Source organism: Lutzomyia longipalpis, chromosome 3, assembly GCF_024334085.1.
Source record: "Lutzomyia longipalpis isolate SR_M1_2022 chromosome 3, ASM2433408v1".
Taxonomy (NCBI): Eukaryota; Metazoa; Arthropoda; class Insecta; order Diptera; family Psychodidae; genus Lutzomyia; species Lutzomyia longipalpis.
The window spans coordinates 29571882-29595947 of NC_074709.1; the positions used below are offsets into that span (position 1 = coordinate 29571882).

At 35.6% G+C, this 24066-nt stretch overlaps 2 protein-coding genes across 4 annotated transcripts; both read right to left on the reverse strand.

The window, feature by feature from the left end:
- Nucleotides 1-51: 51 nt before the first annotated feature.
- Nucleotides 52-806, reverse strand: LOC129793768 (uncharacterized). The gene is made up of 2 exons (XM_055834076.1): nt 492-806; nt 52-404 (listed from the first exon to the last, which is right to left on the reverse strand). The coding sequence occupies exons 1-2, from the start codon at nt 649-651 to the stop codon at nt 160-162; spliced, it is 405 nt and encodes a 134-aa protein (XP_055690051.1). The 5' UTR covers nt 652-806; the 3' UTR covers nt 52-159.
- A 1427-nt stretch (nt 807-2233) lies between these two features.
- Nucleotides 2234-23039, reverse strand: LOC129793769 (paired box protein Pax-6). 3 transcript variants are annotated; one of them, XM_055834079.1, is made up of 9 exons: nt 22720-23039; nt 16518-16792; nt 12105-12523; nt 8504-8762; nt 3943-4116; nt 3784-3866; nt 2946-3226; nt 2671-2858; nt 2234-2586 (listed from the first exon to the last, which is right to left on the reverse strand). In XM_055834079.1, the coding sequence occupies exons 2-9, from the start codon at nt 16528-16530 to the stop codon at nt 2498-2500; spliced, it is 1506 nt and encodes a 501-aa protein (XP_055690054.1). In that variant the 5' UTR covers nt 16531-16792; nt 22720-23039; the 3' UTR covers nt 2234-2497. The 3 variants fall into 3 exon arrangements, with proteins under 3 accessions (XP_055690054.1, XP_055690052.1, XP_055690053.1); XM_055834077.1 differs by having other exon boundaries at nt 16518-16716; nt 22591-23020; XM_055834078.1 differs by having other exon boundaries at nt 22591-23011.
- Nucleotides 23040-24066: the final 1027 nt, after the last annotated feature.

A 24066-nucleotide genomic window follows, 5' to 3' on the forward strand; every position in this document is an offset into this window, starting at 1 on the left:
TTTTTCTTTTTAAACTTTCAAACGGATTTTTAATTGAAAAATTCCGAACAATTATTTAATTTTTGATTATAAAAATTTATTAATCAACTCATATTTACATTTTAATTAATTTCTAAATTAATTCTAGAAGTAAAACGGTGCAAAAAGATCACAAAAATCTCAACTTTCTGAGCTCTGAACAAGAATTAATCTCTGATCAGGTTTTGATTTCAATTCTAACTCTGCTCTGTAGACTTCCCATGGTTTTGGTTCTTCACGTCGTGCCCAGAAGAAGTACGTGCCTCTGTCTTTAGGTCCCCGGACTGATACCTCAAAGTGAGCTTCATTGGAATTGCATTTATTCGTCTTGTCGCTCAAGTCGAAGCCACTCTCCGAAATTGGATTACCCAGAACGGTTTCAGCTCCTTTTTTTTTTTAATATTTTTTTAGAGAAAAGAATTTTATTTTGAAATTCAAAAATTTTAGAAAGATTTCAAAGAAAATTTTCCTACCTTTGTGCTGTTTGAGCAAATTGAGGGCTTCCTTGTAGAATTCCTGGCCTCTGATTTTACGTTCTATACTCCATCGCATGTAGAATACCGCACTGATTGACCCAAAAGCCCCATAGACGGCTACCTTGGCGAGAGTTTTGTTAGATATGCGCGAGAACATTTTTTTTTTAAGATTCAATAATTCTCTCAATTTGAGCTCATTTGTTGGTGGAGCTTCATGAGAAAATTATCCCCAAAATATTATCTTGAAAAGCCAGATTCACATTCATTGAATTTTTGCCGGATCTGAATGTTAATTCAAAGCGCCCTCTTTGGACAAAAAAAACACAACATGAGGGAACTTTCAATTCGCAAAGTGTTGTCAATCTTCGGAAAGTTTACGATTTTAACTCGAATGGCTTTTATTGTCTTTGGCAATGTATAAAGAACTTTCGGTTTAGCCTTTTTTCCATAAAAAAATATGATTTTTTAAATAAAATTCAAAGCATTTTAAGTAATTTAAGAGAAGTTTCCAGCAGTGTAATAAAAATGAAGAGATTTTTTTTACAGAGCGGGAAAGGGGGTTGAAGTAAATAAACATAATTCTAAAGATTTTCTTTATTCTAAAAAAAAATAAATTTTAATAATTTAGAAAAAAATCATTCTTTTATATTCTTTTATTTTGTTAACCCATTACCGTCATGAAAAATGAAAATAAAAATTCATTTTTGGAAATCTCATATTTTTTTCGTAAAGATAAAGAAATAATAAAGTAAAATACTCCAAAAAGAACTTAGAAAAAATATTCTTGCACCTTTAATTGATTTTTTTTGTCATAAATGGGTTAACTAAATTAATTCATTATTATTCACTCAAAACTTTAATCCACCCAGAGTTTAAAGTTTTATGTAGTTTAACAGAGTTTAACCCATTTCCGATGAATGTTTTTGTTCCAAAACACTTGATTAATTATTTACGGTAATTAATTTCGATTTTTCTGTTTTTGCTGTCCTTTTGTGAATGAAATACTCCGCCTACAACAACAACAAAATATTCCGGGAATTTATTTGTTTTAAACCAATAAAGACTTGAAGACAATGTAATTTTAGCGCAAACGCATCAAACCCAAACGTTTTTATTTTTATTGCAAAAAAATCTACTGCACTGATTTTTAATAAAAATCGTTAAATTGATTTAAAGTTTTCATACATTTTTTTTAATTCAGAATAATTTTTTTGTGGCTCTGGAGAGCAAAGTTGAGAGGAGACATGAGAAAGGTCTCGAAAGTCATTGAAACTATTTCTTTTGTCTGCGTTTATATTCATTTAATTGGGTCCTTTTTGCAATTCCCATCAATGGGGGATGTGTAGAAGTTGAGTGAGAGAAATTTTCCAATTAGTCGGTATTCCTTCACATAAGAGGGAAAAGCAAGGAGGTACATATAGCTATAATATTTTCTTTTATGTGAGTTTAGTTCTCTTCTACAGGTATAATTATACTTAATCTCCCACGCGGAGAAAAAATTCTTTTTCTTATAAAATTTTTGTTTCTTTGATGTTTTTTTTTTCTTTTTAAATTAATTCATTGATTCATTAACCCTTTGAGGACAAGAGCAAATTCGAATAAAATTCTTAGGCTAAGAAAACAACTAAAAGAGATGAAAATCATTGATAGTTCTTAAAGTTTTATAAACTTACCGTTCTTTTTTTTTGAAATTCTTTTTGCTGAAAATCAACAAACAAACTATCAAAAAAACCACCATCTTTGAAAATTCTTTCATATTTATTCACAAACTACACATACATTTTTTTTCTTACTTAATTTTTCTTTCTTTTTTTTCTTTTACTTAAAATTTAATACTCCTTGTCTCTTGTTTTGGGGAGGGGGTGACATTGTTTTTTTTCTTTTGTAATGTCCACATGTTGGTTGTTTTTTTTATGCTGCTTCACATTATTGCTTGTACATGAGTGACTTTGCGTGATGGCGAATGTGGGATTTGTTGAGGTGATCAGTCGTGTGGCCCGAGATCACTGAAGACGCGGCCAGTAGCTGGCACTGATGTCAGTACTGTGGGCGGGAATTTGAACTGGAACCGACACACCGGCCGAAATTACACCTAAAATGCCGGCAAGGAATTTTTAGGTTATATTTGATTGTTTTCGAAATGTTTCAATTAGAAGGTAGAATTTCGTTAACAAACCTGTACTCGTTGGCGCTGTAGCACTACTGGCGTACGACGCATGCTGCGAGGACGGTTGTTGGTGGGCTGTTGCAGGATTGCATGGGGTCCTAGGGTGTGTAGCATAGGTGGCACTCAGGGACAATGGATCGTGAAAGATGTACGGGTATGCGTCTCTCTGTTGTAGACATGAAGATGTCGTCATGGAGCTGAAATGAATTTTTCAAATAAAAATTCAAAGAGGGTTTCGTTAGGATTTATAGGTTAGAATTTCTCAAATCAAGCCAAGCCTTTACCTGTAGGTGTCACTAATGGTGGCAATGGGTTGAGGTATTGTGGCATACATGGAATTGAAGCCTGTATTTAGGGGCAAACGTGGCGTTGCCGTGGCTAGCGGTGGGCTGGCTCCAGGTGTTGAAGCCCCATTCGTTGGTGGTGGTGCACTAGGCTGTGTATCTGTTGCTGCTGCTGATGTTGGCGGTGCACTCGGTGTTGTGTCGCAAATTTGACTTGAGCGCCTCTGTGTGCGTAGTTTCTCCTCCCGTCGCCATTTTGCGCGTCGATTAGAGAACCATACCTACAGATTTTTTTTAAAATTAAATTTTAAGGTTATGGCATGACCGTTAAACGTTTTAAATTTGAATTTTTTAAGTAGAATTTAAATTTTAACGGTTGTTTGTTGCTCCTATCGTGTTATTGTACCTTGGAAGGTAAAGAAGGGGCTGTTCATTACGTGCTCTATTGTCCTAAAATGAGGACAGTTTAGTAAATAACATACAAAAGAGGGGTCCTCGCGTTTTATTTATTTATTGTATTTCCTTCCACTTCAATTGTCATTTCGTTCAATACCAAAATATTGACACAGAGTGTGGCAATTGTGTCCTCCACTCTCTCTCTCTCTCTGTCTGCTATATGCCTTCACCCCTGAGGGTCTTGCGCACAAATATTACAACATTGTACGTGCAATTGTGTAAATTGAGGCAATTGCAATAATTGACAAAAATACTCAAACATATGTCACGAAGAAAAAGGATATAATGTCGTGTTGTTGTGAAAACATTTGTATTAGAGCTTCGTTACCCTTCTTGGGACTTAACTGGGGGTTTTTGACTTTAGCATCGGGGGCGGACTCACCTGTATTCTTGCCTCTGGCAGACCAATCTTCTCAGCAAGTCTCTCACGAGCAAAGACGTCGGGATAGTGCGTCCTTTCGAATTCTACATTTTAAAAAAGGATTTTTATTTAAATTTAAATTTAATTTCGGTTTTCAAAAAATTAAGTGCAAAATTTCACCTTTTTCGAGACTATCTATTTGTTCATTTGTGAATGATGTGCGATTTCGTTGTAACTTTCGTTTTAGACGCAGTCGCATCTGTGAATCCTCATCTCCTGATGAATTGTGTTCCGATGCCCCGTCGGATGTTGATTCGTGTGAATTTGCATGGGATATATCACTACCAAAGAGATCTGAAATTGATTTTTTTTAAATCTTAATTTTCTCTTTTTCTTCATTTTGATTTTTTTTAAATGTTTAACCCTTGGAATGCGGAGCGGGGTCGTTGAACGACCCCAGCGCTATATTTCGTGTTATATCTCCATAAATATAAAAGATACCATTCCCATCTTTTGGAAATAAGTTCTTTGGTTATCTGAGGAGGTTGTGTAAAAATTTCAGCTCAATCCGACTACCACAAGAAAAGTTATTAAGGAAAATGTAGAAGAAGGGAATTCAAAAATTGATGTAACGGCCATGCTGCGGAAAATTTTTTAGAATGAAGTTAGTCACATCATAAATCATATGGTTGAAGGGGGTTGAAGGGTTGTGTTTACTTTTTCACTTTACCTTCTCAGTGTCAGAATTATCGCGAATAAGTGACATAAACAACATAAAACATAATTATAAGCATAGAAATGTGCAAAATAATAAAGGATATTCGAGAAATATTGCCATTTATCACGGTGCGGGAAGTGAGGGGAATGTGGGGAAATAGTGAAAAAAATAGCAGTTGCGGTCAACTTCGTGGCAAATTTCTCACGAAGAAAGTGTGAAAAATGAATGAAAAATGTTTTTCCTTAATATCTTCTTCTACGTGTTTCCGGGTGGCGAATTTGTGGTGCAGGGGGCAAGAGGACTATATAAGGAATCTATAGGCACTAACCCGACAACTCCAGGTTGTATAGTTTGGGAGAAAATTGGCCTTCTTTTTGGGGTCGTTCAACGACCCCACCTTCGCATTCTACGTAACTACCAAGGCCTCCGCATTCCAAAGGTTAACCGACATTTTGAGTCTTATTCACAACATATGTTTTCACTCTATTTGCTAAAGTATGAGAAATTTAGTGTAGTGGTTAAGGTGTCTAACTCACGATTCTTTTGTTGTGGGTTCGAATCTAGTACAGAACTAATTTTTTTTAAATCCTAATTTTTTCCTGAATAACTGAAAAATTTTATTCTCTTCAGATTAAAGAGATTTCTTTACGCCATTTTGTTTATAGATCCCATATATCCTTAGAGAAACTCTTTTTTTTTTATTTATAAAAATAGCAATATTATAAATTAAATGATTCTTTTGGAGAATAGCCTAATGCGAGGCATAGTGCTTATTGCATAAATCATAAAATGAATTCCATGTTTTGCAGAATTTAGGATCCAAATCTCTTGCTTTCCCTCGGAGATCGATGAGAGAAAGAATATTGTTTTTAGAAAAAAATCTTCTATTTCTTTTAATCTTCTCCCGAAATTTTCAAGAAAGAAAACAACAACAAATAAAAGAAAATTAATATGCATTCCGCATCTTCGCAGTCGTTAATGGAACTTGTCACCAACTCAATGTTGTCCAATCTTTTTTATATATAGCATAGAGCTATAACGGCGTATTATATAGAAAGGAAATCACTGCAAAAGCCTTCGTTTTTCTCGATTTTATTCCGAGGGGTGGGTTTGAGCGGTTGAGCGCCGCAGAAAAAAAAGCAATAATTGTCCGTTTCCACATGAATGCCCATGCACATGTATTGGATGTGTGTGTACACCCCCCTCATGGTTTTTCCCGAACGCCCGCTGAATCTGTCGCTTTTCCCATTATTTTCATCTGAACCCCGTCGCATATAAACGGGTGGAAAGGGATGAATTTCTTCCTCTTCTACACACATACACACCTCCCCACCCCCATTTAACCCAGAGGCAGTTTCTGCGTGCACCCCCCTGTGTTGTATGTGCGGAATTGGGGTTGAAAATTCACTACACCATTAACGATCACCACCCCCACACCCCCGGGGAATGTATTGCGAAACGCAGGAAACGACGTTCAGTGCGTGAGTGAATCCCTCCTGCGCCGGAAATTACTTGCATCGAAGACGAAAATGATACATCCGGATGGCACAACATCTCTCTTCATCATCTTCTTCTCCTAATGACCTCACGGCACGGACAAGCATCCTTGAGATGACTTCCTCTACTTCCAGAGAGAGAGGATGAGAAAAAAATCTTTCTTTTCGTGGGGAGGGGAGATTGATTTTGGATTAAATCTGCACCTGTCTGGCTGAATATCTCTGATAAAACATTACTAAATCCATCCTATCGGGTGCAACATGCAAAATAGATGCAGTATCATCCTCAATTGCATCGCATCATCGATTACATGGGGATTTTAAAGCATTGCCCTTTCACACGAAAGGGCTAAAGGGGGGCAATTCCCTCAAAATTATTCAATGGAAACAACGTTGAAATTCAACGGAATTTTTTAAAATTCTTCAAACGATTTTACCAATAAGAATTTAAATAAAATTAAATAGAAAGTTTAGCATAAAATAAATCGATTAGATCGAAGGAATAAAGAAGCCTGAATGAGAGAGACGTGAATTTCGCAAAATGCAAAGGGGTCACAACAGAGAAAACCCAGAAACATGTCGTCGGTTGTGAAAATCCCGAAAAATGAAAGTGTTTGGTGAGGCGGAAAATGAGTGAGGGCAATTACATCGGACCGGATGTCAATGTGAAGAATGTGGGCGAGACCTTATGTCAAAGACATTCCATTCTGTGGCATTTTTTCTCTTCCTTTCATACCACCCCAAATCGTTCTTTTGCATTCGAATTATTGCGATATATCACTCATTGTTCATTGAATCGAGAATTAAATGTCGCAGTAGCGTAGTTAGGAAAATCCAATTAAAATGTTACTCATGCAAAATTCTAACGTTTGACATTTCTTTTTGATGGTTTGATATTTCTTTTTGATGGTTTGATATTGCCTTTTATCAGAGGCACGGTCTGAAATCTATTTAATATGATTTTATTAAAATTTTTCTAACGTTTTACGTTAGAAAACGTTCTTAACATCTTACATTTATTGCAATGCTTGACATTTCTTTTTGTCAGAGGCCTATGTTAAATTTCTATTTAATGGAATTTTTTTTATGAATTGTGTTTTAACGTTAGGAAAAAAATAATTTGGCTAAAATTTGACATTTTTAAATTGTTCATTAAATAATGTCATTTTCAAATTCACATTAAAAAAATCTTTAACGTAAAAATTCATTAAAAATTTATTCCAATTTATCCTTGGAGGATGATTTTGCATCTTTATGAGATTCTTTTTTATCGACATCCCATTAAAATCACCTTTAATCCGGGGATTTTCATCGCGGGGGGTGTATGATGTGATGTTAATCATGGTAAGGGGCAGTGAAGTGATCATCGTGGCCGCATAGCAACGCCCCAAAAGTGTAGTAGGTACCAGAAGCTTGGCCATATAAATGGCAAAACATCCCCTGCAGGCGGGAGTGTGGCGCGCAAGTAGGAGATGGTGTAACATCAAAAGGATGGGCCGACAAGTGAACAAATCGATTAAATCGCTGATATTCTCACTCTCTTGAGCCACGTACTCATTCCCGTCAATTGGGTGGGCCTACCAACTTTTTCTTCCAAAATTGTCCTACAACAATTTCCCCATAGAAACACCCTCAACAACTCCCTTGGCATGCCTCGAAATATTGAGGAAGTAGTGGCTGGAAAATCATAAGATAATTAACCACTCGACGCGATATCCTTTGCAGACATTGTAGGGTTGAGTCTGTGTTCTCTCTATCTTCTATATCTCTTAACCACCAACTAAAAAGGAAATCTGTGTGGAAAATTGCATTTGAAGGCAATTCAATTTTCTTCCTCCTTTCGGGGGACTCTGCGAAAATTCAATTGTATTTCTCATTTAATTTCGATTCTTGGGGTACACACAAGTGGAATGCGATGCCTTTTGTGGTGAAAATAAATTTGATTCTGATCCGATTTTCCTCCTTCCTTGCTTGGTATACACACAACATCATCAAAGGCATGCTTCCTCAATTGTTTTTCCACATGCTATACATTGTGCAACCGCAGCATTGTTATGGGACCAAATCGATTTCCCGGTGCGCTTTTCAATTGCGATATAATTTTCAGAAAAAAAGGAAAAAAATGGAGAGAAAAATGTTAAGATGACGAAGGAAAAGGAAGATAAGAAAACCGATGAATGTGCAAAGTATAAAATCTCCAATAAAAATCCTTTTATTAAAATCCTTTAAGGTTATTCGCAATTTAAATATGGCGTCTGGGGTAAAAGGACGCCAAACATGGCGCCATCTTGCGGTAATCTTTCTTCCCAACTCAAACACCATCTAACGTTTTCAAGAGTTTTTTTTAAGGATTTTTAACGATTCAGGGAATTAAGTGAAAAATTCTCTCTAATAAATAGATTTTCTTATCGAATCAATTCATGATGTCATAAGTTTTCTCTAAAACTCAATATGGCGGCATCTTGTGGTAATTTTATTTTCCAAAACCGTTTAACGTTTTCAAAAATTCTTTAACTGTTTTTCTCACCTCGTTTGTGGAGATCTTCACGTGCCAGACCCGTGGCACCGCTCACGGCTGCCGTTAAATTGGCCACTGCGGCCGCGGCTGCGGGTGTAGCTGGTGGTAGGGAAAGGTGCGGCGTCCCAGCACCGCCTGGATACCATGCCCATCCACTGGATTGCCCATTGAACATTCTCAGTTTATCATAAACAGTCTCACTCTGTTGCTGTACCTGCTGTTCCTTCTGCGACGCCAGGTTCCTCAGGACGCGATTTATCGATGAAACCTGTGCAAAAAAAATTCTTTTACTCTTCTAAATTCATTTGGGATTCTTGTAAGCTTAGGGTGGCTCCTCTTGAAAATATTTCAATGGTTTATTTAAAGACAATTTTCAATTTGGCTGTAAAACGAATTGAATTCGTTTCAGGATTGCTTTTAGCACTTGATTTTTGCGGAGGAATTACTAATTGTGAATGTTTGTGGGGTTGGGGTGAGCATGAAGGGAGGGTCAATAGAGCAAGAATGTGTTGTGCGCGACACGCATAAAATATTCCAACTATTTTTCCAGATAGAGAATGTGGGTGGCAGGAGGAATCACCCACTGTGAATTCCACACCAAATAATCACCTCTTTCTCCCCTCTCGAGTGCTCACTTGGTGTGTGTGTGTGGTGTGGAAATGGATGAGGTCCTCTTGCCCTTGGATACGGGTCTTTGAGCACACGAGTACAAAGGGGGTGAATGGGTGGATGGGGTGGTGATTCCTTGTGCTCGAAAATCTTGAGAATTTTGATTTTTTTTAAAAGGAATCTCCTCTTTTGCTTCAATTTCTCCTTCCTCAGGATCGTTGTTAATAGATAAAGATTCAAAAATTCTTTTAAAGAAACTTCTTAAGATTTTCCCCAAAGAAATCCCAGAGAAGCCATCATGCGTCTTCTTCTCTCTGTCTCTCTTTAATATTTATCTCACAACCTAATAGAGGCAGAAAAACAAGAGAGAACACAACCCTGTCTCCCTGTGAGATTTTACACTTCAACAAATTTTTGGGAGGCGAGGGTGGATGTGAAAATCGATTTTCATCATTTCAAATTTTCCTCCCCTGTGCGCGTCTTTTTTTTCCCTCGTTTGAAGCGAAATTTTTATTTCATTTTTTCCTTCACAATCTGCAAATCTTCACAGCAGAGATTTTTTTCAACTTTTTTTTTTTGAAAAGGAAAAAAAATTGTAATAAAAAGCCACCCCCATCTCTCCTAAAAAGAGAGAGAACGAGCATTGAGGGGTTTTTTTTTTCTCTTCCATTTTTGCGATGGATCTTCCATCCATTGTTCGGTTAGGGAGCTACTGACTTGCGCACACGCACCCCTAATCGTTTGTTGCCCCCGTCCCATCGTGTTCGGCCTCCCTTTGGCAAGCAACTCACTCCTAGAGGCGCCCAATTGGCCAGAAATGTTCAAGGGAGGATGAATGTTTATATACAGAATGTGTGAGGGAGCTCACGGGGCGAGACAGGCCCAACACACGCTCACAAGATAGGGGTGTCCCCTTCATTTTGTACTTTTTCGTACCCACAAAGCATCCCAAAGACATGGAAAGTGCGTTAGAATTTTCATGGAAAAAGCTTCAATAATAATTTTCTTATGCACAAGAACTTGTACATTAGTCTAAATGAGGTTTAAAACACTCGGAAAAATTGATGGTGCAGCTTCTTATTTTAAGTAAATTTTTATACAAATTTGATGTCTTTAATTGAAATTAAATATTAAATTTTTAATGGGTTTTGTTGATTCGAAAAATAAGAGAGTGGCTTGATTTTTCTTTTATTTAATTTTATATGAATAAATAAAATTCCCTTAAAAGGAGTCTATTCATTTTTTAAGACTTTCAACATCATTTGAAAGAACTCAAATCATTCGCGGAAATATAGAAAAAAAATTAATATCGTAAAAAATGAACTTTTAAACGGATTTTCTCCTTGATAAAAAGACGAAAATGTTAGGAAAGTGAAGAAAATTTGCCTAAAACAAGCCCCGGAATATTTCTTAGGTAAATTACTTAATTTATATTTTTAGAACTAATTTTAAAAACATCTATAAATATGTGGATTCAGGGGGCATTCATCTGTATATATTAAATACCACAAAGTAATTTTTGTTTTATTAAATTAATTCATTTTTACTTTATTGAATCTGCTTAAACAGCAATATTTGCAGTTTAAAATATATGTAGATAGATACTCGGTGGAATTTATAGGATTTATGTACTTTGTATTACTTGTATGTATATGATCTCCTCTTTCACCCAGATATAACAAAAAAAACCGCGCTGAAGTCAGACAAAAGCGGGGTGTTTTATCCAACCTTTTCCCGACTCCAAATTAACGCAACAAAGGCGATAGATTTTTTTTATATATATTTCTTCTTGGCAAATACTCCACAATTGGGCAAAGGGATTGGATGTAGCTGAGCTGAGAGGGGAAGAGAGGGCAGAGCACAAATATAGGGCTGATCTCTGCGTAACAAAAAGTGAAGGGAATTTTCAACCCATCCTTCCACATCGATGACTCCATTATTGTTTGTGGACTCTATTCTGGGGTTTTGATTGTAAATTTAACCGTGGCGAAGGCTTTTTTCGGGGTGTTTGCCTTGCTTTTTTTTCGCCTTCCTTCATTCTGCGTGTGTTAACTGATTTTTTTCGTGCTCATCGTAGCATTTTTCCAAAAACCAAAGTTTGTAGCTTTGTGTAATATTGGGTGCATCTTTTTGTGGCTTCTGCTCGAACAGAAGGCACTTTGCACGGAAAAAGGTGTTCTCATTGAGGTCTCTCTCTGTGTGTGACTGAGCTGTCTGCATAAAGGAGCGCCGCCGTATTCCCCAAAAATGCACCACATTTCACAACAACCCTCACTCGCTCTCTTTGGATTTACTCAATTCGAGATAGGGATTAGAATTAATTTCTTCCTTTTTCTCCTCTTTATACTTCATTCAATTTACCCAGGCGCATTTTGGCGGGACAGTTTGGCGCGGCAGTATGAGTAAAGGGAAGACTCTTTGCTGCTGCTGATTCATTTTAGGACCATTGCAATTTGGCTTTAATTTTCATGATTTCCATCAAAAATGGGAATTAAATAAGGAAAAAGGATTTTATTATAAGTATTTAATACTTTATTGTAATTTTTGGACCTTATGGGTTCTTGTCTTGGCCTAAATTCCAAAGATGGAGCCACAATAATTAGAATTTTTTGAAATAAATCAAATATAAAACTATAAAATCTGGTATCCTTAACAAATTTATTAAAATGATTCATTTCTGAAGGCTTCTTAAAAATCTATGAAAATTGGTTTTATAAAGAAAGCTATTAATAGGATAGTTCGGTTTGTGTCTTAGCTAAGAATAATTTACTTATGGCGTCAACCTATAATTTTTAAATTCTCAAACGATCAATTAAATCAATTAAATTTGCTTAAAGTTATTCCTGAGTATCTCAAGATTTTCTAATGGCAAAATAGGCCACAAATGGGTCAGTATAGTTTGTGTCTTAGCTGGAGAAATTTTCTCAGCAGATGGAGCCACAATTTTTATTCAAAATCGAGTAAATAATTTAACGATTTATGTACTGATTAGGATACTTACACTGGGTATGTTGTCACTATTGCACACCGCCTCTGAGAGGAGCCTATCCCTGATTTCCCAGGCAAAAATGCTCGGGCACTCACGCTTGTAGTCAGCTATCTTTTGGACGACGGGAGTTGTGGCTACACGGGGTTTAGAGCCACCTATGGCACGTGGTTTAATGCTGCCTGTTTCGTAGTAGCGCCCAAGGATTTTACTCACGCACCCATTGCTGACTTGCAGGATGCGCGAAATGTCACACGGCCGTGCCCCCGAATGGGCTAGTTCCACGATTTTTTGGCGTGTCGAATCAGGCAGGGGGCGACCATTCACGTAGACACCACCGAGTTGATTAATGCCCGAATGGCCGGCTGAGGAGCAGCCAAAGAGGGCGCTCTGTGACACTGCGGTGGCGTGTCCGTGGTGGGTCATTATATGCTCTGCAATGAAAAAAAGTATTAAATTAAATTAAATTAATCATTTATTAATTATAATTAAGGTTTTTATCTGGAAATAAATTCATTGAAAAATCTTCTTTTAGAAAAATACAGTGATGTCCCGGTTAATGAACAGAATTAGCTTTGCATTAGGACCATTTAGTTTTCGGGAACGTTTTAAATCAATTAATTTAATAAAAATATCTCTTTTAAATGTTCCTTTATAAATTCTCTTCAAGAAAACAATTTTAAAAAAAATCTTTAAGAGAGAAGAAAAATGTTTTTATAACCCAAAACAACGAATTAAAAATTATTTTACGATAAAATGTAAATATTAAACAATTTCATTGCGTCACAATTCAATTAGTGATGTCATTGTGTGTTTTCTCGTTATATTGTGTAGCACACGATGTCAATAGTTGGAGGCAAAATGCCGAGAGGGTGAATATTTTATGCAGACGAATATCACGCTGAATTCTCTATTTATTTAACGTATTTTCATTCCTTTTTTTTATCACGTGTATGTGTGCAAATGACAATTTAGCGATAAGATGTTTTAGAGGGAGAGAAGACAAGAGGGTAAATGCAATTACGAGGCGGTGATTGATATTACTAATTTTCCAGCAATATTTAGAGCTTTTCTGTTCTTGAAGTACTCCTTACATGGGAACTACATACATATATACATAGATAAACATAAAAGTTTGAGAACCTCTCTCGGTCGTTCTGCCCAGTTGTGCGGGAAAATAGCGCGAAATGTTGTTGAACATGACAAAATTAGCTGATCATCATCATTTCACTCGACAGTCGACAAATATTGCAAGAGGGGGATGCATTCTGAGAGTATGAGGAGGTACAGAAAAAAAATAAAAGGAGGGTGAAAGTGAACTCTTATGAACAGAGAGAGAGAGAACCCCTTTTCCGGGAGGAACGTGGAAAATAAACATTGGTGTATTACATATGAGTGTGCCTCCGTGCCTGATACTTTTGACACTCTATTGTATTTTGGCAACATATTAATGACATAAATGACGATATTTTGTAATTTATTGTATGTCATTTTGTATAGGCGCGCTTGAATCCTTTTTTGCTGCAAACCCTCCTCGATGTCATGCGTCGAGTGGGAGATGAAATGAGTATGATTCGATACATCATAATAATAATACAACAAAGGGGGTTAGTTTACAGATAGTTTTAGTTTGTTATTTTTTTTTCTCTAAATAATTTATGAGGCTCTAATTGAATCACTAAAAAGCCATTTAAATGTTGCACTCAAGGGCTTGCTTCTTGGCAAAGAAAATAGCAAATCAGCGCTGGAAAGAAGAAAATGCGCTATTTTGAGATTTTTGTTGGTATTTTGCTTTAAATATTTTTCAGATTTTTTTTTAAATTTTGAAAGATTATTTTACCGAGATTTTCTTTTAGAGCTCCATTGAAAATATTTCCCTTTTATCAAATTCTTATTAAAATTTAATTTTAGGCATATTTTTACTGAATTTTTTCTTGGTCAAATTAACCCTATATCATCCCTTAGATTTATTCCTTTCAATTTAATTTTAAAATTACATACATTTCTAACTGAATTTTGGTAAAATTGTTATATGGCGAGAAAGGACATTCGTAAATTAGCGTCTGGTATTGTACATTAGTTAGTATATGGTACAAAGTAAAACCAATTCGCCGCAGGGTTTAGAGTTCAAATGTAGGGAAGAAAATGGGCAAGCGCTGAGGGTGTGGAAAATGATCGAATTAATCGTGATGAATTGAGGAATTGCATCAAAATCAATTGATGCCGTGTGTCCGCTTTTTTCCCGAAGCAACTTAAGCATCGTCGCCAACAATGCGCTCTCCCATTTTTATTGTGTGGTTTTCCTCGCAGAAAATTCCACCCACCCCAAACCCTCTTGTCGTTTTGATGAAATCGAAACTATTGTTGAACCCACTTTGCTGGGGTCACACACACACGCTGCACCACCCTCATTCTATCTCATTCATTCTTGTACAAAAGAGCCTTCAAAGAGAGAGAGAAAGAGAGATGGAGAACCAACAACAGGGGTAGAACCCGAGAAATTGTCCAACACTCGAGACAAAGAGGAATTATAATTGATCCGATTGATATCTAATGAGGGAATTGGATTAAGTATGAACGAATGTTCAAGTGGCGCGATTTCTTTTTCCTCCCCCATCTCGTATTGTGTTGAAAATCAATTAGAAAGTTAGAATCATATTCGCATTGAAATGATTTGTCTTTTGTGACATTTGCAAACGTCAAATTGCAACAACTGTCAAATTTTGAACTCACAAAACTAAACCACATCTAACCCTTCTTCTTCATTGAAAAGATAAAAATAAATATAAGACCATAACTAAGGGGATTTTCGTGATCAATTTCAAAGTGATTAACCCCTCGGTGAAAAATATCCTCAAGTGTTGCATTATCCACTTTCACAACAATACATAAATTATTATATATTTTCTCTCGCAGGAGAAGAGCCCACCCTGACAATTTTCCCAACATCCTTCCTCACAGAATCACTCATCATTCCTTCTTGTGGTACACATATTTCGCCAAATTATAATCCTCTCATTCATCTCTTTGTCGTCATGAATGCGCCCTTTTTTCCCTAAAAAAATACCTCTCCGCTCATACAAAGTTTCTTTTTCTCACCACTCATACAGTTTGCTGTACAAAATATATATTTTTTAAAATGAGAGAAATTGTGTACAATGTGCTTAAGTGGAGTAGAATTTAGGAAGAAAAGAATGGGATAAAGATTAATTAAGATTAAATCGTTATTTTTAAAAATTTACAGTGAGGCTCCGGTTAATGTTTTTATTTATATTTTTATGCAAATGAGAAAACTTATTTTTTTTAAAATTAATCAAAACGGTTATATAAGATTTAATTTTCGCTACAACATTCTAGAATTTCAGACTTCAGCTAGTGACTAGAAATAATAAATTGAAGACACCCTCTGACTACCAGGCGGCTCCATCTCAATGTCCTTAAGATATTTATTCAAAAATAAATTAAAAGGACTATCTGTTTAACCTAATAGAATAAAATAAAAAATACTTTATCACTTTTCCTTTCGATTTCATTGTATTTTGGCGTGAAAATGTGTTGCAAATCCCCGCATTTATAAATTCTTTGTACATATATATGGGAAAGTATTATCTATATACAATATAGGAGGAGAAACGCTATAAGATGGCACATGTGTGTGATTTTTTTTCATTGCGAATCTGCCTTTCTTCGCGTCGGATTTTGCTACTGGCGCGGAAAATCGCATGAAGAAAATCATGTGATGGAGAGAAACTCTATACTATTGGATTTTCGTCATCTTTTCCCCGTGCGAGGGCGTTTTCCCGCTTTTTGAGCGTTCCGTGTGGGGTGTGAGGGTGAAGCTGCGAGGGTGGAGGCTGGGTAAATTTGCAGGGCTGCAAATTAAGTGGTGATTTTGATTAACATCACGCTGGGATTGAAGTTGTTTTCTCAAGAGAAAAACGCACCAAGGGTTGCAGGAAAACCCCTCCAAGAGTCGGATAGGTCGATTTTTCACGGATTTTAGCGGAACTATTTTGCTCTTTTCCCTCTTTTCACATCAAGTCGGATTCTTTGAATATTTGTTTCTGAATAGAATTCTTTCAGAGAGCCGTCGGAGCACCTGAACTCTACTCCATTCTGATAAAATATTTGAGGGATTTTCACGTTTTTTCCATTCTTTTATTGTTTATTTAATAAATACGGTGCTAAAGTACAGTAAAATGCGTGAAAATGAATTTTTCTCTCCTCCCTTTTTCGTCTATTTTTTTCAATAAATTGAGGGTGTGGAGAAAATTTTCTATATGCACTTCATATTCTCTCCTCGATGATTGATTATTCTATCCACTTCAACCCACTTGACACACGATGACTTCCAACAGCAATTTTCCCAACAATACCACGAAGGGTTAACGCACAGAGAGAAAAATAGGAAAATAGAATTTTTCTTACCTTTATGCGGCATTTTCCAAAAGGTTTCGGCCCCATCGCGGGACGAAGGGTGTAGGCCAGTTCCAATCAGTTTGACGATCTTTTTCCACTTGTTTTATGTTCTCATCCACCACTTATTTTATTCTTTTTTTCTTGATTTTCGTACCACTTTTTATGGACTAATTGAGGTCATTTTTGGTTTCATTTGCTAGTTGTTTTCCTTTGAAATTCCCCGAAACGGTGTTAGAAGGGAAGAATACAACCATTTTCCGATAATTTACGAAAATTTTCTTTTACTGAAAAGATTTAAAGATTTGTAGAATATAATTTAGAACAAATTAGGGAGCTTTTTTTTTCTCTTTAAAAAAAAAGTCAAAAATATCCAAGTAATATTCTCAAGACTTTCAAGGGTTAATTTTTGATAATTTCTATCACCCATAAAAATCACATTGTCAAATTAATCAGATGTTATAGTCATTTATTCTTATCTGTGATTTTTGTTGATTTTTTTGAATTATAAATCCAAATCTTTCTCTGAAAATTCACCAAAAAAATAAGATTAATAAATCAATTTAACGTGTCTTATGATCCACCCGGAATATTTCTCCATAAATAAACAATAATACTCACTCTTCCACTCTTTATCCGACTAATTTAATTTCGTGATCAAGAATGTCTCTTCACTTTTTTTTGAGAGATCTTCCAGTTGAGACAAATAGTGAAGAGAGACTTCAGAAAAGCATCGTTCTTCATTTTTTTTCATTTCTTTTCGTGGTCATTGTCTCAGAGCTGTGGCGATAAGATCTCACGATAAAGTTTTGAGTGACAAGTTGATTCCTCCTTTGAGTTTTAATTTTATCCCACATGGCGGCAACCTTATACAGATTTTCTTCATAAATATATCGCGAACCACCATACGACCCCCCTTTGCAGGGATGCTGCACAACACACAGATAGTGTTGCAGAATTTCTTATAAATGCAAAATAAGTTTGGAAAAAAAATCTTTTTCTTACTCATTTCTTTTCTTTTTATTTGTGCACACAGAGGAGGTTCTGTGTGTGTAATTTAATACGGCAAAAGTCTGTACACAAGGGTAAGACGTCTGTTGGCTTTTTTTTGCCTTCCTTGTCAAGTACGAAGAGTATAACATGCGAAGATGATGGCCTGGTTTTTTTCGGTGTTGTGCCCTCCACAAAGGCACACAATTCATCATCGCGACAGTGAGTTGACGGGACCCACCGCACCTGTTTAACGCACGGCGCTCAGAAATGACTTCACATTCAATTCTCTCGATATTTCACGCATCGCCTTTCCCATGAAACGTCGTCATCTCCCCACAGGTATATATAGTACCTCTACCTATAGTTCTTGTATCTCCTTCCTCACACACACACAGATTCCTCTTGCTTGAGCCCCCCGCAATGGACCAACCGTCTCGATGGAATTTTGCTAATTATCTGTGTCATTTGATAGTTTTTTTCAACGTTCTCTCTCTCTCTCCTTCGTCCCATTACCTTTATATATGTATGTATATTCTCATTTGGAGCTTTGGACACTGCTGCTGTCTCTCTTGCCATACATACAGTCATTTTAATGCTCAACGATGCATGAGAATGACAACAGAATGCAGATATGATGCATAGTAATGCACTGATAGGAAATATCTCGGGTAATTTGAAGTTAGAATGACGCGCAAATGATCCATATAAGGGGACAAGATTGAATTTATCAACATTCTACATTAATTCGTTTTCTAAATTCTTTTAAAACATATTTTCTTATAAGCAGAAAAGTGTAATTAATCAGTTTAAACAATAATTTAAAAATACATTTAAGCAATTACTTTAGTAAAATCGAGTATTGAAACAGTCAAAAGAATCAAAACAAGTCTGTTATTATCCGTATGTAATTTAAAAAGATTTTTAAGTGGTACTAAATGCAATTTATATAAATAAAAGGTATTTTCACAGCTGAAGTTAGCCAAAGAAACAAATTTTGTCCTTCGTATATGACTCAGAGAAAAAATAATAATTCAAAGACACTAAAATCGATTAAAAAGAAAGTCTTTAAAAATCAAGATTTAATAAAAATAAAAGCTTTTTGACAATTTTTGGAGTTTTCAATCGTTTTATTTATTATTTCTTTATAATTTTTCACGTTTTCTTAATCGTAAAAAATATCTAAATAAAATAGGGTGTTTAAACACCCACACTACACATTTGTACTTTTTATAAGTATGTATTTAAGTCCAGGAAGTTAGTTTCAACAGTAATTTTCATATCAACAAGAATTTTACATAGGCAGTAGATACGATAACTGATGATGCAGTCGACAATACTTAATTTAAAAAAAAAAGAAGAAAACTTCAGATTTATTTTTAGGGGTGTTTTTCTATCTCCTCTTAAGAATAAATTTAATTTAAATTTTATTCTAAATTAAAAATTCTCGTTTTTTAATCTCAATCCTTGCAATAAATATATATAAAGGTATATATAAGGTATATATAAATATATATAATATTTATATTTCTTTCAAAAATACTTTCAGCACCATTTTTTGGACTTTCTTTGCATCTTGTTCTACAATTAATTTCCAAACTACAGCGAGGATCTTTCACCGCCCATTTGCACTTTCCCTTTTCTTGGGCAAAGCCCAAATACTATTGCGGATGAAGAAGAAGAAATTGCTGCTGGTGCTGCAAGAAAGACACTTTCAATATCAATTTTTGGTGAGTTCGAAAGGCGCGCGCGTTCTTCAACCCTGAGACGCGTCTAAGAATGTGACACGATGATGAGGGTATCGTCACGATGTGTCAAAACGCCCCGGCGGGTGGTTGGCAACTGAAAATTGCTCTTTGGGCCATTCTTCTTTTTTTCAACATTTATTTCTTTTTTAGTTTAATAATTCTTTCTTTGTGGTTTGTGTTCTCTGTGAAAATATCAATATCAACTTTGTGATGGATGAGCCCCCTTATTTCTCTCTCTATGGACCCAACTACTGGTTAATTTTTTGTTTTTGTTTATTCTACTCTCAGTGGGCATTTCTTCGCTACCTCCGGAGGAGGTCACTTTTTACGTACATTTCTCTCTCACTCTCAAATATTAAAACTGACAAATTTATCTTATGGGAACGAGAGTTCTTTTTTTGATAAAATAAGCAGTTTTTAAATTGAAATGCCATCTATTTTGACGTTTGGGTGACATTTGTGGGTCCACTGTCAAATAACTTCTGTCAAATGAAATTCAAATTTAACCGTTTTTTTTTAACATTTTCTGTAGCTGAGATTATTTTCCCCGATTTAATGAGTTTCTAATGCCTGAAATCTGCAGGAAATTAGGAGCTTGGACAAAAAAAAGGGGCTAAGGCTCTTTGCACGAGGCATAGGCTTGAGACGGATGTGCCTGATTTAAAATTGTCATCTGCCTATGTCCACCAGAGAGGCATCGGCGGGGACTTTATTGCAGAATGACTGGGCATTTGTATGCGTGTGTGGGAGGTGGGAGGACAGAATGGGTTTTTTGCAAATCAAGTGTGAAATCGTGACACGTGCCGTGAATGCGTGCCATGGGCGGAAATATCGTTATTGAGACATCCTCGTGACACCCGCTGTCGCGAGTGAGAAAAGTATCCAACCATAATCCTCGAACGTCTGCACAATCGACAACGCTTTTTACGAAGGAGAGGAAAAGAGGAAAAAAAAATTGAAGGGGGTTGGGGTGGATAATTTCTTAATTAACGATCCACGATCAAAGGGATTCCACTCGAACCCCTCGTAACACTTGCAATTCAACTCTGCAATCGACAGGCGGTTGAATTGATTCATTTCTTCTTTGCTGTGAGAATTTCATATAATGAAACTTTTGAGTGTTTTGTATCGCGACAAAAATTCAATCTCGGCGCCTTTGCTACAGAGAGTTTCAATGAGATTCCTGCATTCCTTGACAAATCATAGAACTTTTTAAGGATCAAAAATTTTTTTGAAAAATTCTTCAAGTTTTGCAAAATTACCCCAATTGACGGTTTCTTTGAAATTTCTCACAAAACCACCGACTTTTATGCTAATTAATTTCAAAAACACCTTGTTTGTTTTTATCTCACATAAGAGAGTGACGGGAAAAGAAATTATTATAAAACATTCGTGACATCTTGTGAAGAAATTAAACTTTTTTATTTCTTTTCATTAATGATCAATCAAACACGTTAAATGTTGACGTAATCCAGAAGACAAGCTATATTATACAATGTGTTGTAGGTTGACTCTTGTAGCAGCAGCAAGGTCATGGCTGAGACTCATTAGCGTTTTTTTAGTGTGATAATAATTATGAAGAAATGAATTTCCTAATCTTCTGCGGGAATGACAAAGAAATTTTCATTAAAAAGTTGATTTTTTCTCTAGAATTTGATAGAGAAACTAAGCGAAAAGAAAATTATGGAAACTTGAATTTATTAAAGATTATTTAAGGTTCTTAAAGAATATTTTTGAGATAATTATTTTTGGAGATTTTTGAGATTGTTATTACATTCACCAAGCAGTGAATAAACTCCTTTTTTAGCATTTTATTTATTCTAAAGAATCCTAGAACTAAATAGCCGTACAAACACAATGAAGCTAAGGTTGAATCATTTGAAAAACACTTTCATTCCCAACTAGCACAAATACTAATTCAGTGACCAAGAAACCCTTGAAATCTTTGAATGCTGTACTGAAATTTCAAGATTTCATGCAAATTTCAAGGATTTCTTGGTCGCTGAATAAGGCCCATTATATAAGAAAATTCAGTAGGAAACTCATTTCACTTTTCGATAAAATTTTCCGGAGGTTCGATGCCTCATAAACTAACCAAATACTTCTTGCCCAACTAGCACAATAGAACTATTATGTCATAGAAATTCAATTAAAGTCTAAGGCGAGTTTGTCCGTTAGTATAACCTCAGCAATTATACTTTTTTCACTTTGAAAGCACAAAAATTGCACTAAAAAATGTCTATTTTCATCCGACTTGAGGAAGAATCAATTTAAAGAAGAGTTTTGAATCTTTTTACGTGAAATTTTGAGAATTTTGGATGAGAATTAACTTTTCTAGATTGTTTTGAAATAAAACTCTGCGAAAATTTAACAAATATTTTGCCCCAACTAGCACAAAATAAGGAAATGAAAATAAAAGAAAATCTTATTCATTTTAACAAATACTTCCAGAGGTCATGACAAACCAAATAATTCTTACCCAACTAGCACAATTCAACTAAAACAGATCGTAAAAACTTAGTTGTTATTATGTTCTTAACAAACATTTTCCTTCCCAACTAGCACAATAAAATAAAAAGTCAGAGAAACACTAAAACTGAATTGTTTAAACGTTTTTATTATTAATTTTAGAATTAGGAGAAGTTCTTCTTTTTAATTATCGCAATAAAAATTAAAAATAAAACGATATTCTCAAAGAAAATTCCCCTGCCCAAACAAGCAAATGGACGAGAGGGAAGGAAAAGTTTATACACAAGTAGGTTTTCATTCATTTCGCAATTGCAAAAGTCGAGTATTTATTTCTTTGTGTGACCTTTTTCTATGTACCCATTTCCTTTGACGGGGGCGCGCGCTTTTCACCGTACAAACCCACTTGAGTTTACCGTGTATTTTCCGCTTTTCCGCGATTCAATGGCTACAAAAAGGTTACAATAGATCAAAGTTTTTCATTCATTTTTCCCTCCGCGAGGATTTGACAACACACAAAAGTGCATCAATTGATGAAATTCACATTTTGTTGATGCTTTTGATGTTATTGCTCCTTTTTTTGCCCCCGGAATCCTTTTTCAATGCGACACTAACAATTGCTTCTTGTACAAGAATTTTCAATGATTTCTCTCATTTTTCCCGCTGCTGGTTTTCTTTTTTGAAATTCTTTGCTACGTTATTTGGTAAAGCCACTAGTGCCGGTATTTTTTGCTTCTTGTATCTCGACTTGCTCTCTGAATAATCGCCCGGGTGAGATTTCAAAATGGATTAAGGCGGATGAGTTCAAAAGAAGTGATTTTTTTGCCCATAGCAATGATCTCTTCGTGGGATTATTTTGGGTGTATTCTTCATCTTCTAACCTCTCTTACAAAGACTCTTTTTCCTTTTCACTTTTCACTTGGAGTTTCTTATTCTTTATTTATTTTTTTTTTATCAACAATTCCACTTGAGATTAATATAATTTCAGAAAAATACACGAGAAAACTCACAAAATCCGTTGGATTTCTTTTCCACAATTTTCACACATTTTCATCCATTTGTAAATTCGTTGAACTCGATAGTTCTTTTCAAATAAAAGAGTCCACACAACTTATTCACTGTTAATTTGTTGTTTGTTTTATTTATTTAATTTGTGCAATTGACCGTGATGTGTCCGTGTAGGTGTGATTCACGCACGATATATCACAATTTATGGGTTTTGTAGCGCTTCCTTTGGACGTGTCACGCAAAATTTGCTGAGAGAGAGTGCGTCCGACCATGTCAGAAATTAGCGAACGTTACGCGTTGATGAACACACGAGCGTCTCAGTGGCGAACGTAGGGTCTCCGGGAGGTGTGGTCTACCATTGTTGCGCCATTGATGCATCCCATTGGTTGCCATTTGAAATTCTCATTTGCCACCGTACGCACTTCCATTCCGCCACATACTGCTGTGTTGGCCACTATCGCGTACAGGGTGATTCAGCACCTATGCCACGCCCTCTAGTAGCTCAACTTCCCCCACTTCAGTGCCCAACTTGGTACCCACACTCAGGGTACTGACTACAGGGGGGTCCCCATACTCCCACATCACATTACTCTGTGTGATACTGTTGGGTTTGGTGCGGTGTAACACCTGTTTTTGGGGGAAATTCACTACACAACAGGGGGCGTTTCTGTGGTGCCCTCTGGTGGTGCTGCGAGACGCCCCATTTACCAAAGAGGGAGTGTGACCTTGCAGCCTTTTTTCACCCCCAACAGGATAAGCTCACAAATTGTCCTACAAATTTTGATGACTGATATTGACTAACAGGAGGAATTGTAAATATTTTGCCAAAAATAACTTTAATGACGATAGTTCTACAATTACCTTTTGACCTCAATGCCAACACTTTTGGGGAATTTAGAATAATGATTGAAATTGGATGAAGTGAAAAAAATCACAAATTGGATTCTAAAGGATATTAAATCCTGTAAGAATTGCCCAAAAGCTTTAAAATATATCATGAAAATAAGATTTTTAGTCCAAGACACAATTTCAGGGTATTTTGCCAATAGATGGCGTTAGTAGATTATTTTGTAGTTACAAAATTATTACCTTACTACATTATTAAAAGTCTATGCTTCTAATAATAAGAATGATTTATTATTAAAAGAACTTTACCTAATGATTAAAGATTAACAAATCAATAGCAATTATATAATATAATATATAAATAAATGAATAAATTTAAAAGGAAAGGAAATGTGGATAATAGAGGTTGATGAAAATAAAATTCTGTAAAATTTTTAAATCTTGAGCTTCTATGAAGAATTTATATAATTTATATACCTTTATTAGAAGCTTAATACAAAATT